The 16,029-nt window shown below is 41.0% G+C and overlaps 2 protein-coding genes across 2 annotated transcripts; both read left to right on the forward strand.

Annotated features, from left to right (window-relative positions):
- The first annotated feature begins 314 nt into the window (after positions 1-314).
- On the forward strand, positions 315-5,337 carry tmed7 (transmembrane p24 trafficking protein 7). The gene is made up of 4 exons (XM_051423661.1): positions 315-430; positions 746-949; positions 1,848-2,093; positions 3,071-5,337. The coding sequence occupies exons 2-4, from the start codon at positions 791-793 to the stop codon at positions 3,305-3,307; spliced, it is 642 nt and encodes a 213-aa protein (XP_051279621.1). The 5' UTR covers positions 315-430; positions 746-790; the 3' UTR covers positions 3,308-5,337.
- Positions 5,338-5,711: 374 nt separating this feature from the next.
- fem1c (fem-1 homolog c) lies at positions 5,712-14,423 on the forward strand. Its single transcript, XM_051423656.1, has 6 exons — positions 5,712-7,187; positions 10,210-10,379; positions 10,473-10,661; positions 11,049-11,560; positions 11,978-12,154; positions 12,350-14,423. Exons 1-6 carry the CDS (start codon positions 6,644-6,646, stop codon positions 12,612-12,614), a joined length of 1,857 nt encoding a protein of 618 aa, XP_051279616.1. The 5' UTR covers positions 5,712-6,643; the 3' UTR covers positions 12,615-14,423.
- The last annotated feature ends 1,606 nt before the right edge of the window (positions 14,424-16,029 follow it).

A 16,029-nucleotide genomic window follows, 5' to 3' on the forward strand; every position in this document is an offset into this window, starting at 1 on the left:
ATATAGCCTCATAAGTCCTATAAAAACAGTGGTCCTTGCATAATTTTGGGCACCCCCAAGAAATGTTGTCATGACTGGGGACTGATGATGATTTGGATTTTGGACTTCTGTTGAATGCATTCATTTGAGATTTTTTTATTTGTAGATTTTTGTTTAAAACCTTTTCAAATAAAAATGTATTGTCTCTGGTAATTTCCCTCTGGAGAAACACGTCTAACCACGTTACAGCAGCCACGTTGGAGAGCATTGAAGAAAGCTGATCCACTTCCCAGAATGTGACGTGGTCCACGTCATCTAACAAGCGCTCCTCCCATTATCTTCTGACCAATCAGAGAGAGCGGGGGGCGGGCTTCCGCGGACGACAGCCAATCCCGTGTCACGTTTGTATTACGTTACTTCGCCTTAGTCGCATCCGGGTGAGCACTTTGTGGTGAGTAGCTAACACAGATTGAGACAAAAATAATGAATTAAGAAATGTTCATGTTTGATTTTACTATAACTTAAATGACAATAATGCGCCAATAATGCGCGAACACACTAGCTACAGTGAAATGATCTAGATTCCACGTGGCTTTTTTTTGTCTTTAAAATATAGCTAAAGGCTAGCTAGCCAGCTAGTTAGCTTTGAGCTAACAACTTGTCGCTAACATCCATGTCCGGGTTTGCTTTGTCACCATTTTTGTCTTTTTGCCACCCCCTCGGCACTGGTTTTTAGTTTGATTCCTGCTCATGTTCATTTCGGTAGGTCCGCTCAGGTTGTTGCTTTGAAGCTTGGGCCTTGGTCTTCAGGATGTGCGGGTCGTTTCGGGTGCTGCTGCAGGTGCTGTGGGCCCAGCTTCTCTGTGGGTGGGTGCTGGGCTCCGAGCTCACTTTTGAGCTGCCAGACAACGCCAAGCAGTGTTTCTACGAGGACATCATCATCGGAACCAAGTGTACACTGGAGTTTCAGGTGCGTGGCCCCTTTTTCGGCCCAAAGCTAAGCCTTATGAGTTGTCCTAATGTGATGTTGTCTTTTTTTTTTTTATTCAAACGAGTTGAACCAGACTGCCTGGCTTGAAAGATTAACACCCCGAGGCTAGGGACAGCTTCATATGAGCACTTATCTGAATGTTGAATAATGTTACACCGTAAACTTTCTCAAATAAACACAGCAAAGGTTTTAAATATTATTTTACACACACATTTATCAGTGCTGTGTGGATGATCAAATGCATAAAGTATTGTTGGCTGATGCAGGTAGAGTTTGTCCACACAAGCAACATTTCATCCTCTGTGGGTAAGATCATTTAAATATGAATGATGTACTAGGAAGCTGGGTTTTTATTTTTATTTTATTACAATACACTGTAAACCATATAATTTATACATATATTCATATAAATCAGTTTTCGTGGTTCGTCTTCATTGTTTTATTGTCTGTATCCAGTTGTCTGTTTACCGTGTTTTAACAGCATTGTTTTATGTTACTTTTGTTCTGTAATAAGCTGAAGCTGTCAAACAGTCACGGGATATGTGAAAACCAGTTGTGTAAAACTAAACAACCGTATTATTGCCCACATTTGCCTTTAGAGAGAGCCGTATTTGAGCTTTAGATTTAATTAGATTGGTCTTTTTTTTAAATTAGATGATAGTAAACCCTCACAGTCAACTGATTTGCCTCTTTCCTAGTACTCAGCAATAATTCAGTATTTATTATAGTGGTTAGTTTTGTTAATAATGTCCACCCTTCTTCTTTCTCTCTATACAACTTAAGACAATTTATAATGTTTTGCAGAGAAAACAAATATTTAAATGAATGTGTCATATGTGACTGAATTGATGGTCCTCCTGTCTTTACGTGTTCCCAGGTGGTGACAGGTGGCCATTATGACGTGGACTGTCGTTTGGAAGACCCAGATGGCACTACACTCTACAAGGAGATGAAGAAGCAATATGACAGCTTTACCTTCACTGCGTCCAAGAACGGCACCTACAAGTTCTGCTTCAGTAATGAGTTCTCCACCTTCACACACAAGACCGTTTATTTTGACTTCCAGGTCGGCGATGACCCTCCACTCTTCCCCAACGAGAACAGAGTTACTGCTCTCACCCAGGTATGTGTGTGTGAGGATGCACAAGCTCATGTATTTGGTAAGGGACTGCATTTATATAGCCCCTTTCTAGTCTTCTGACCACTTAAACCACTTTACACTACATGTCAACATTTACCATTCACACTTATGGACATGCAACGTTGTCATCATAAACGGAAACCAATGCTCATTAGCATACACACGCACATACCGATGGCCAGGGATTGAACCAAACAAAGCATTTGTATGTTTGTGTGTGAGGTAGTGGTTTTTTTCCTTAGGTTTCTCCACATTTTATTTTATAATACTGAGTACATCACAGATAATTGTGTACATGCTCTGCATAAGCCCAAATTTGACTAAGAAACTACAGGCTCTTATTCCAGACAGCATGTGCTGCAACATGAGATGATACACATCTCTCTTACTCCAACAACCAACATCTTTGCACTTCCTATTAGAACATGTAGTTTTGCGACCTCTACAAATTTCTCTCAAATACTCTCATTGCCTATAAGAGCATCTATAGTTTTAACCAGGATGGACATCAGCTGGCAGAATAACAGACAATATATTGAAAAAGATAAAAACACTTTGCATATACTGCAAGGCTGGAGGTGCTGGCAACTACAAGATAAATGTATAGACAGAAAATATAATAAACCACAAGTGTTTGTTGTAGTGATCAAACTGAACATTTTATTGTATTTTTACAGGCTTTTGTAGTCACTACCACACCCAGTTGTGGTTAAGGAGTTACTTATACCAGTTAACCTAATATTTTATAGCAATAAACTAGTTAGATGCTTGATTCTAAATCCTAAAGGGGATGGATGGTTGTGCGGTTAAAATATCTGATTACCCTAACTTAAATTTTTTTTCCACTAGTTTGTGATTTACGGTTAAAATTGTCGCCTTGTTAGCTGATCGATCATTTATTTGCAGCCACTCTAAATATCTTATATTGGTGTTTGCTTCCATTTTGTTACCACCTCCAGATGGAATCAGCCTGCGTGTCCATCCACGAAGCCCTGAAGTCGGTTATCGACTACCAGACACACTTCCGCCTCCGTGAGGCCCAGGGACGCAGTCGGGCAGAGGACCTGAACACCCGTGTTGCATTCTGGTCCATCGGAGAAGCCATTATCCTTTTGGTGGTCAGCATCAGTCAGGTGGTCCTGCTGAGAAGCTTCTTCTCTGACAAGAAGACCACTACAACACGCGTCGGATCATAACAGTCTCTGAGCCCTGGGATCTGATTCGTCTTTTTCTTTATCCGTACCTCGGCTTGTGTGCATAGAGCGAGTCAGAATATTAGTGCTGATCTGAAATTGGATCATATCAAACTGCCAGGTCATACAACCTGACATGTCATCCTCATTCAGCATTGGTATTCTTACAAACTTTATGCAAATTAGGAGGAAAAAGGTTATTTGTGTTTAAATTGTTTTTGAGGGGGTTAAAGAGAACCGGAAGAAATGCTTGCTTGTGTTGCTTGTAACTATCTGTATTGGAGGCAGGTCAAGCCACTGGTCATATAGTTAAAGCAAACCGTAAATACTTTAAATATTTGAAATTGTTTCTAAATGTGTTCTCATTTTATTTGTGTCCTTTTCGATCCCCATTATCTCAGACCCCCTCTCCCTGATCTGTTTCATTTTTCATCCCAAACTGTGCACTGAAATAACCAAGGGAGTGGAAGTTGTGACTTAATGTACTCGAGGATTTCTTTCCTTATCTGCAGAGCATTGGGGCTCTAAAACCACATTGTCAAGGCAAAGGATTTGGTTATGAAAAAATCTGTTGTTTTATTTTTTTTCTTTGTTATTAAACCTCACTGTGTTAAGTGAGAGACTAGATTTTTGTGTTTGCTTTTATCAGCTTTGTCATTTTAGAGGAGTTATTAGAAGGGAGTATGCTGTACAGAGAGTAAGCCATCCTTTAATCTATTAATAGCTTGAAAAAGGTTTGTATTTGGGTTGAAGGGTTGAATTTAGAGATGCAGACAGTCTCCCTGTAGGACTGCAACCAATTCCTTTAGTAAACTAAGTCAATTTTTCAACTTTTAGATTCCATTTGCTCGATTATACATTGAGCTAAAGTCATACTTTGACCACACCTAGGTGAGTGGTCTCCAGGTACAGGTTGGGGCTTCTTTATTACATCAATGTGATTCAGTGTGGGAGACAAAAAAAGAAGGAGAAATAACTAATACTATTATTGTGTTTTAAAAATGACACATATGGTGTGTTAAGTGGCAATGCCGGCAATTTCAAGTGCACCAACTTGTTATAAAAACTTTGTCTTTCACTGGTTGTGTTCCAATGTCTAATTCTGCCTTTGCTGTTTGAAGTGTAACAACTTATTTATCTCTCGGGCTGATATTGTCCTCTTGGTTTTATACAGCACTGTTGTAAAATTCATGTTGTTTTGCAAAAATATTGCTTGAATATAAGATAATTCTAGTAACTTTGAGTTGTAGTTGTAATTTGAAATTTGATCCCCTCACTGATTACTCAGTTCTCTAAAGGAGGGAGGAAGATCTTGACATATTTCTCTAATATGACTAGTTGTGGCCCTTTCCTCAATCATTTTTTATTTAATTACTTGGCAATACTGAAATGAAAAACAGGCTTTCAAGTTTCATTCTTCAGATTTTCAGGAAGCACAACATATAGCAGTTGTGGGCTTAGTTTAATCTGTCGGTCAGTCAGCAGGTCAATCTTTCTCTCACTAATCACTGATTTACAGACAATAGCTGACGGCTTTTAGACAAAGGCTTGTCTGAAACATGAGATAATTGTCATTCTGCAGTTTACATGTATAATCTCACACAGTACACAACATCAGATCAACTCCTGGCAAAGATAGAAGACGTCACTGTTGTAATGTGAGAATTTTATCATAAATATAACTTTTATATTTACAACAAAGACAGATTACTTCTACGCCTAATCCACTGAAAGACCTGACTTTTATAGTTTGGTCTTGTTTAACTGTCAGAATTGATTCCAGACACATGGAAGAACTGCTAAAAGATTTATTATTATTACAATTTATTGGTCCTGGCCTTGGCTTCCTAACTTTTGTTATGCTTGCCTTTCTCTCGCTATAGATCAGTTTTGGTAGGCGGCACAGTGCTGCCATTTCACTTTTAGATTTTTGCACTGGCCGGTCAGTTTTGGACACAAATTCAGCTCTGCTCGGCATTCTGGGGAACTTTGTTAAATTATTGGGATGGCTGAATAAACTTTCTGTTTAAATGCTTGGGGTTATGCTTGTATTTAATAACAATTAATGTACACCCTTGGGATGAAGTTTCTGGATACATCCTCCTGGTCATGCTTCTTTTATCCTGCAGGGAGTGATATAATCAAGGCTATCACTGTCAGCATCGCATCCATACAATATTTAAAAATAATCCTTAATCCGGTAAATACAAAGAAGGTAATTTAAGATCTCTTGACGTTGGTTTCCTTATCCATTGTTGTACTTATAAAGCAACAATTCTGTTTTAATTAGTGTTATTAGTATTATTATTATTATTGGCTACGTCATCGTGTGCCAGCTCCACGATTGGTTGTTTCTCACGTCAATCACGCGCGTTAGTCGAGAAAAAAGGGTGCGTTGGGTTCGCGATTTGACAGAAACTGAGTCGTGATCATCCGGTGGAGCCGTGGGTGGACAGCCTTCCCTATTTACCTTCCCCTACGCTGAGATTACTGTCGGTGCCAGCTTGCTTGGGTGGCTACATGGACGACAACTATTCGCTGCATTTGAGGGGGTAACGTCGGTCGTTTGTTTCTCGGTTGTGTGGGTGAGAGTGAGGGAGAAACAGACTCGGGATACTGGGGATATCCCCTCTCTACCCCCCCACCACCACCCCGGCTCGTTTGGACGAACAACAGAGCGAACGTCGTTTTCCCAGGCTAAGCTAACAACAGCGGCGGCGGCGGCGGTGTTACGGGTGGGGGTGGATGTCTGTGTCGGCCCTCCGAAAGCAAATGTAAGTAACGTCTCAGGAGTATGTTGTGAAAAGATGACAAGCACAGGAAGCGGAGCTAATGGAGGAGAGCTTCTTGGAAGGGGAAGACGTGTCAACGGATGAGTATCGGTTGAGCGATCGATAATAAAAAAAAAGAAAAGTGTTTTAAGCTAAGCGAAGCTAGTCGGTTAGCTTGCGTTGATCAAGGAAGTTGACTAGCCACCTTGCTAACTCGGCGACAATTAACTGCACCAAGGGTTGTTTAGAAAATAAAAAGGAAAAACACCGAGTTGTTCGATAGAGTTGGAGATTCATATAATAGGCAAGTGATGAGACATTTTTTTAGAAAAGCTGAAGTTTTAATATAAAGTCACGTATTGTGAGCTTTTAACCCCAAAACAGAGGAAACAAAAAGGTTAGCTGGTTCGTTTATCGTTAGCTGTAAAAGCTTGTTGTAAACAAACAAAGAGGGGTCCGAGCTCCACCGGTCCACGGACGCGGGTACACCTCGGGGGGGTGGGGTGGGGGTTCACGGACATCGCTGGCTCTTTTTTTATATTTAACAGTGAACACTTTACACTCAGAGATGGATTTAAAGACCGCAGTTTTTAACGCAGCCAGGGACGGTAAGCTCCGTCTGCTTCAGAAACTGCTGGAGAACAAAGATGGACACGAGGTGACCAAGCTGATGGGCGAGAAGACTAACGGGGCCACCCCGCTCCTGATGGCCTCCCGGTACGGCCACCTGGACCTGGTAGAGTATCTGCTGGAGTGCTGCAGCGCTCCCGTGGAGGTCGGTGGATCGGTGAACTTTGACGGGGAGACCATCGAGGGAGCGCCCCCTCTCTGGGCGGCCTCGGCGGCGGGTCACCTGAAAGTGGTTCAATCCCTGCTGGGCCACGGAGCTTCTGTCAACAGCACGACCCTGACCAACTCCACACCCCTGAGGGCAGCCTGCTTTGATGGCCACCTGGACATTGTGAAATACCTGGTGGAGCACAAAGCGGACCTGGAGGTGGCCAACAGGCACGGACACACGTGTCTCATGATTTCCTGCTACAAGGGACACAAGGACATAGCGCAGTACCTGCTGGAGAAAGGAGCAGATGTCAACAGGAAAAGTGTAAAAGGTGAGTGCTGGTTTGCTGTGAGTGTGCGACCCAGTTTCCTCTTTTTATTCACATGTTCTCTGACCCTGAGATAAGAAACTGATTCTGCAGATAAAGGTGTTTTATTGGCTTCATAGCAGTGTTTTTTTCTGATTTTTATATGAGGAGATCTGTTCACTTTGCTATAACAGCAATATGAGATAATCAATAAAAAAGGATTTGCTCTTTCCCTTCTGAAATGACTCAACATAAAAAAAAAAAAACACGAACTTCTGGTTCCACAATGGAAAGCTGTGAGGATGACTAGTCAGCTTGGACCGATTCTGTGGGTGTGTCTGAAAGATCTTATTTTCTCCTTAGATGGTATTTTATAAATGCATGAAAACCAGTGACCATCTGTTTTTGTTTTTTTGGTTTTTTTATAAAGTCACAGACCACAGGATTGCTTAAAAAGAAAAGCATTGAAGTGATATCCTGCATTTTAATAATCTTCTGTATCCAACACATGACCACTGTAGATGAATAAGAATGCGGGGAAATGTGTATTGTTCCTTCCTTGTTCCTTGAATCAATGTTCGTTTCAGTGGATTTTGAGTGATCAAAATGTCCTTTTTTTTTTTTTTAAAACGTCTCAAACAATAGTCCACTTCCCCTTTTTGACCAGCTGTTTGCTCAGTGTGTTCCAAATTATCTTGCTCTCAAAATATATGTGGCGTCTGTGTTAATATTCATGCACGACTCCGTCAAACTTGTGAGCAGGCACTTTGTACATGTGTTGCTTTGTGCACATTTTGCGTGTCCACCTCCTACACAGAACTGTGCTCGCCTTGCCTGATGAACCCACCGTAGGCCACTAAATTCATTCACTCCCAACATCCAAAACACTAAAGTCAGGCAAGTAGAAGAGCAGGAGGAAGGCGATCTATTGTGCACAAATCATTACAAGTGAGCTTGACAGCATCATGTGATGACTGAGGAGGTCTTACTAGCCCACTATTCAGACTCTTGCCTTTCCCGTAACAGTTGACCCGACAGGAAGGAGTAGATGTGTAATATTAGATATGAAGTTTCAAATTTCGCAAAAACAATGGACGTTTTGTCGGAAGGCAAGCAAGTTCGGTGGAAAATTGTCAGACCAGCCAGTTGAACTGTTTAAAAAAAGCGTGGTCAGCTCTCTTCGTTCAGTAACAACACCTGTTAGTGAGGTGCTCTGCTCACTTGGCTTTAAAGGTAGCCTAAATTCTGTTTGGAGACACATAATGAGTTTTCAGACTAATCCCTGGCTGTAGAAGGGATTTCCCAAGTTTCTGGATTAACTTCTTTTGTAAGTGGTAGTGAATTTATCATCTCAACAAGCAACACACATTTTCTACACCACGTAAAACTATTGATGTTGTAAAAAATTAAGACTATTGAACATGTTTCCCCCTCAAAAGTGGTGTCAAATCCAGTGGAAGCTGGTTTAGAGACCCAAAAGAGACATTGTAGTTAATAGTTACATGGTGATTAAAAAATAGAGTAATATTCCTCTAGAAGAGACTATTTATAATATAAGAAACATTAAAGTATTGACTGTATAATCACTTGAAAGCATTTAGCCATCCACAACCACGTTAAACATTTTTTTTTTTCCTGCAATCTTAACCCAGCTTGCCCTGTCAATCATATACTAGAGGAGAAGCCACAGTGCTTCTCTCCCCAAGTTTCCATTGTCAAGAATAAAATAATCTGATTGGCGTAGTTTTGGAAGAAACTGGAGAGTATACATAATAGTTAATCCCTGACTAACCCTGTTTGGTCTCGTCTGCTTGAATATGGATTAGCCTCAGTGTACTGAGAGTGGCCAGGCTGGAGGGAAGCGAAAGCAAAGCATTACACTAAAGTTTTATATTGAAATGATGGGCTGGTCAGGATCGACATGTATATTTTTTTTATTTTATTTTATTTTATTTTATTTTATTTTTATGGATTTATTTGAAGGAATTTACTTGTATTTGTTTTTACTTTTAACTTTCACTAACATCAGTCATCGTCATGTCACACCATATACTGAAGTGTTACTCACAATGACTTTTATACATAAGGACTTCTTGCTTTACTCATTAAACACTGAAAATAACCTATCTTTTTCTAGGGCTCCCTTCAGTCTTTCCACTCAAACAAGTGTTGTAGTCAGCCTCAGCACTGATCACACGTACATAAGCTGAAATTGTCATATTGCATGCTTTCAGTGAGGACTTATGAGGACATGAATACATATGTTACAGTTCACAAAGTGCTCCATTACGTGTTGATGGCTGTTTTTAGAATACCAAAAATGTCTTAAATCACAGCCCCGCCAGGTTTCACCTATGACGTGACACACCCACCAAGTGAAAGAAAACAACTCGGACAACATTGCACAGTGTCACGAGAGGGCATGTTGTTTAATGGAGAAATCGTTGCAAACAGGTTTGCTGCAGTTGAGCTGACATCCCCACCGGAAAGCTTTTACTCAGTCGGTTTACCCATTAAACTAACACTAGTGGCAGCATGACCTGCTGTTTTCTATCCGAGTGAGTGGTGTAGAGAATTGCATGCACATATTGTGAATCATTGGGTGGAAATGAGCGTGTAACAAAAACTGAAAGCTAGAATCCACAATAATCATGGTATCAGCAGATCTGCAGCCATTTTGAATATATTCCAAGAAGTGATGGTGTGCAGCTGACTTCTAGCTAACTCTGATTGTCTATGTAGAAACAGTGAGGATGTTATTATACTAAATCTAATAATCTACTTAATAAGTGCCACTTATTACCAGTACTAAAACTATACTAGGCTTTATCAGTGTAAGTGTATCTGCAGATCCTCTAACATTACTGGTTAACTGGTCAGGAGTTCGTGTATATTAGGTTTGTAGCTAAATATAAACACAAACCCTTCACTGCATGAACATATAACGAAGCTTCTGTGTGGTGACACGTGTCTGTGTGTACCAATGAATATAAATGACATAATCTGTATCTTATTGTAAGACATGTGTGTCTTCTTCTGTACGCAGGCAACACGGCACTTCATGACTGTGCAGAGTCAGGAAGTCTGGAGATCATGCGGATGTTACTGCAGTATGGGGCATCCATGGAGCAGGACGGTTACGGCATGACACCCCTGCTCTCTGCCAGCGTCACGGGCCACACGAACATTGTAGACGAACTGACGACGCACCAGCAGGTCAGGGTTTCTGTCCCTTACAATGGAGAGCGTGTGTGAAGTTGTGGCTATGATGTTTTTGAATCTTGAATTGTGTTGTTCTGTTGTCTGTAGACAAGCCCCATGGAACGCATTGATGCCTTGGAGCTCTTGGGAGCCACGTTTGTTGACAAGAAGAGAGATCTGCTCGGAGCTTTAAAATACTGGAAGAGAGCCATGGACCTCAGGTACATGGACAGTAACAACATTGTCCATAAACCAGAACCCAAGCAGCTGATCATGGCATACGACTATGCGAGAGAGGTGAGTTTCAGTTTGAGTCTGTCTTTCCAAACCTAACACTACCCCTGGGTGATTCTGCATGGCATTTAATGTTCATTAAATAGGTTTTTACTATTGCTGACGTGGTTATATTTTAGTGCAGGTGGCACACAGTTAAGAAAGGTGACTGTCACATTGTCACAGGCTTGTTTTCTCTACAAAAATGGTTCTTAGACACAAAGGAAACAATAAAAAAAAAGTATTATGCTGGAGTTATATTCATCAGCGAACCTACAGTAAGAGTCTGGTGTCAGGTGTTAAAGCTATTTGCTTCTGGAAAGCCTGACTTCATTGCATGTACACGGAAACCCTAAACTGCTTAAATCACTGAACCCTGTCATTGTCTTCACCTTGTAATCCTAATCCCAGGTAACGAACGGAGAAGAGCTGGATGGGCTGATATCTGACCCGGATGAGATGCGCATGCAGGCACTGCTCATCCGAGAGAGGATCCTCGGCCCCCAACACCCAGACACCTCTTACTACATCCGTTACCGCGGTGCTGTCTATGCTGACTCTGGGAACTTTGAGCGCTGTATCAATCTGTGGAAGTATGCACTGGACATGCAGCAGAGCAACCTGGACCCCCTCAGCCCCATGACAGCCTCCAGCCTGCTGTCGTTCGCTGAGCTCTTCTCCTTCATGCTGCAGGACAGGGCCAAGGGGCTCCTGGGGACATCTGTGTCATTTGAGGACTTGATGGGGATCCTTTCCAAAAGTGTGTTGGAGATCGAGCGGGCAGTTAAACAAAATGGACCTATGCCTCCTGACCCTGCCCAGCTCAGCAAGGCCCTGTCAATCATCCTGCACCTCATTTGTCTTTTAGAGAAGGTGCCGTGTACTGCAGAGCAGGACCACTTTAAGAAGGAAACTATCTATAGGTGAGTTTATGTGTAATTTACTTGTATTGGCAGCAATTTGTCTTCAGTGATGGAAAAATCAGTAACCTTCAAATATAGAGGGAGGCCATTCATGTGTGTCATCCACTTAAAACATGGAGGGAGGGAACGCACATGTTTTGTGATTTTTTTCTTTGACCTCATTTCTGAAAGTCTTTTTCCTGCCCTGCCTTGTCTGGGTTCCAGAAAATAAGAAACAGATTCCACCTCTTGTCTTTGGTGAATTTGTATGCATTTGTGTCAATTAATCATAAAGATGACTTTTGTCTAACTTAAAGTTCTCATTGTCAGTTGCGACCTGTTCTTCCATAGTGCTGTTACCATTGATGTTTGTAGATAATTATCACTTTTTTGCTAATCCTTGACGGAAAAGTTGTCATCCTTTCCATATCTTCACAGATTCCTGAAGCTCCAGCCGTGTGGTAAGAATGGCTACAGTCCACTACACCTGGCGGTCGACCGCAACACCACCTGTGTGGGCCGCTATCCCGTCTGCAAGTTCCCTTCCCTCACAGTCGCTTCCATCCTTCTCGAGTGTGGGGCGGACGTTAACAGCCGCGATGAAGATGACAACAGGTTTATTTATTATTTTTCTTCTACACTATTTTCAGCTCTCATCAGTTCTTTCGCTATCCTGGTTTTAACTTTTACCAATAATTGTGTTAATAAGAAACCGGGTTCAAACAACAATTGTTTCTCTTTATATTGTAAACTAAGAAGAATACTTAACTGTTTAATCTCATATATCTATTATCTTTTCTAACCCACCAGCCCCCTTCACATCGCCGCATCCAATGGTCACCCAGACATCATGAACCTGTTGATTTCATGCGGGACTCACTTTGACAGCACCAACGCCTTCCAACAAACAGCCTGCGACCTCCTGGATGAGAAGGAGCTCTCCAGGAATGTCATCCAGCCCATAAACCACACCACGCTGCAGTGCCTAGCCGCCAGGGCCATCATCAAGCACAGCCTCAACTACCGGGGAAACATCCCCGAGAAACTAGAGGCCTTTGTCTTGCTCCACAGATAATCGTGAAGAAGTAGAGAGGGGTGGATGAAAAGAGGAAAGGGTGTGACTACATCAAGCGGGCTAGACAGACCGAGGAGCACTATAGTTCAAGCCTAACCCATGAGGGGTTTGAGGAGCTGAAGGACAGTTACATGGGTTAGGTAAGGAGTATGAACTTGAAGAATCATGTGAACAAAAATGTCCTCATTTAACCAGGATAAACTGAAAAATGAAGGGAGTAAACGGAGGAATGAGTTACCATTTTTCTTCCTCTGTTTGCTCTTTCATGGAGCCACAGCTCTGACTGGTCACAGCCCGATCTGTGGGGATGTATTTGGAGTGGATTGCAACATGGACAAACACAGTTCGATCTCTGGATGAAGTGAACAAGGGGGTTTACGTGTTTTTTGCTTTAGAAAAAAATGATTTTTTTTTTTGCATATTCCACTATGCTATTTATTGAATGAAACTTGAGAGATTTTTCTCCATGCTGGCTCCAACCCAGTCTCAACTTTGCCTGCTTCTCTCTTCTCAAAGCAAGGATTGAGGCATTTCTACATATGCTGGGACTTCAGGTTATTTTTTTGGTTTGTCCCATCACTGTTGCCAACAGTCATGGACCCTTCCTCAGTCATCATTAGGTTACTCCTTTTTTTTTTTTTTTCCTCCTCTTATTTTTTGTACTTTTACAATACATTTAGTTATTGTCATGCAACTCTGGATATCTGCCAAGTGGTGTGGAGTCTAGACTCATTCATCGTTCCCTCTTTAGTGTATAACAAAGCTTTACGAGAAGGGTTTAATGTCTGCGAACACCATAAGTGCTTTATTCTTCCTATGCACAGGCTAGGCTGTTGGAAAGAGAGACTGTTGTATTCTGTGCCGGCACTTGTCTGTGCAATATCTCTCATGAGTTTTTGTGTTTACCTCATTGCTGCCGTTTCCTTCAGTATCCCTTTACTTCACTCAAAGAAGGTGGGGGGGATGCAAAACCATTGTACTGATTTGTTTGTAAGAAGAGTGAATGAATTTGGGTGATTGTGTACGTCTGTATGCGTGAAAGAGAGCATGAGTGCCACACAGTGCGTTTCTTGTATGCAGAGTGATGATTTTTTTTTTTTTTTTTTTTTGGAGCTTACACAAAATATTGAGGACAACAGTTTGGTGAAGTGGCACTCCTGGTGTTTCCATAATACACATGACTGCCACTAGAAAACCACAGCAGGCCAAACTGTCTACAACCGCTGGAGTGTGCAGGCTTGTACACAGAAGTGACCTCTTTAATGTTCGTACATGGCCGACCTTTAAACGCCGTCATTCTTTTTTAATAATCATGATCAAAAAGCAAAATCTTGAGTATGTCACTAACATTGGCCCCACTGTGCATGTGCAGCAGCAGCAGCATACCAACTAACCAATCACTGCAGAAAACCTTTTTCATGACAACTCCTAGACTCCAAACTAGACTACAGCTAGGATAGTTCTGCTCATTTTGTACAAATGTCGTCCAATTGTATGAGAACTGAAGACATCAGTGAGTGGGAGGACACGTCAACGTACAGAATTGTGAAGCTTGTGAATTATCTTTTTTGCACATTAGCTTTTTAGATGTGTGGGTTGAAAAAAAGGGCTTTTCATAATTCGTAGGATTTCATATTGCAGTCTACTAAACCTGACAGTTCAAAACCAGACATAGAAAATGTATGAGGACTCCCAGGGCAACTTGATTTGAATCTGCACTTTACTACAGCGGAGTTTAAGATTTGATATGGCATTAATCAAGTTCATGTCTTAATAACCAGTTTCACAATAAACCCATGTTGCACTTGTCTCCTTGTCTGAATGTCTTTATTTGCGTGTTCTGTCTAATTGGGGGGGGCTTTTTGCCAATGGGAATTTAAGAAAGATTTAGGTTTCAGCCATGTTTAGCGGTCTGCATTTTCTTTTTTAATTGGTTCTAATGTCCTATGGCCTAATTAGGATGAAAAGTACCCTTCCCATCAGGAAAATTGTATTTCATTAGGAAAAAAGCTGCTTTCAGTCCTTACTGACCTTAATATAAAGGTGCTGAAATACATAAAATGTATTGCCTCGAAGGTTCACATAGAAATGGTTACACATGTAACCACAACAAAGGTGTGACCAATATACTCAAAATAGTCAGTTTGTGTTGTAACCTCACAGCTATTAATACTTAAATACATTATCTTTGAACCAGTGGTGTTTCCTGCATCTTAACCTTTTTTTTTTTTTTTTTTTTTTATAAACTCTTTCAACTTTCCTAATTTTCTCCACACTAGGTCTATTCTCCTGCTTCTTTTACTGCAGCCACTGAGCAAAAGACTCGTTCCAGATACTTGAGCTGGGAGCAGGCGTACAGAGGGACCCATCTGGACTGGAATGTGTCCAGAGAAACGTTTGACATTGCTGGAGGGGTTGCTTATGTTGTGCATCCAGTCGCTTCCGAGAACCCTCCCAAATAGAAACTTGCTGATTTGTTCAAGACTTGTTGCTTGAATAAATCAAAGAACAACAGTAGCCAACTGGGTGCTCTGCACAGAACTTGGACTGTTGTTCCTTGTTGAGAGGTTGACTGACGTTATTTACCCACTCAGTCAAAGGAACCAACCAAATATTTTTGCTTTTGGCTGTAGTGCAAGAAATGAAACAGCTCCCGGCTTCGTTGCTCAGCACAGGCATCACAATAAGAGCTTTTATCTGGTACAGTAGCTGATATGAAAGAGCCTCTAAAATCCTGTGAGGTGATATTTTTTTATCTTGTGCAAAGAAGTTATGATCATAACTTGTATCAGTGACTTTTGTTTTACATCTCCTTATTTCTTGTCATTTTTTTAGATAACAAAACCATGAAATATCTATAAATACTGATTAGAGTATCCATTATTTTTATTGGATTTTTACACAGATTTTTTATTAATACACCTGTAATATTACTATTAGACAACCATACACTGTAAAATCCCCTTATTCCTATACTATTACAACAATCATCTAATCTTAAACCATAATTCATATATTATTGGACGTTAAAGTTGCATCATCATCAAGCTCACTGTGTTCACATCATACACATCAATCAAACAACTTGATGATGAAGCTTCCTCATATTCAAAGAATAAAGGAGTCAAGTACTCTCTTGATTTATTACATACAGTAATATAAATGTCACAATGGAGATACGTCTTGATCAGTGGTGTAGTGGTGCCTGGGGAAATGGATATACTCTTAATTTATAACCAATTTAAACACCAGCCCAGCAAAGGATGGTTATAAGCAGCGACTACTCATATGCATATTTAACTTACCTAAAAATAGACCAGTAGTATTTGCACAACGTCACTTAACTCGTGCTGCTAGACTTCAAGGGAGTTAGGATCATTGTGAAAGTAACATTAGCCACAGAAGAGGATCAGAT

The sequence above is a fragment of the Dicentrarchus labrax genome, unplaced genomic scaffold, assembly GCF_905237075.1.
Source record: "Dicentrarchus labrax unplaced genomic scaffold, dlabrax2021, whole genome shotgun sequence".
NCBI classification, from domain to species: domain Eukaryota; kingdom Metazoa; phylum Chordata; class Actinopteri; family Moronidae; genus Dicentrarchus; species Dicentrarchus labrax.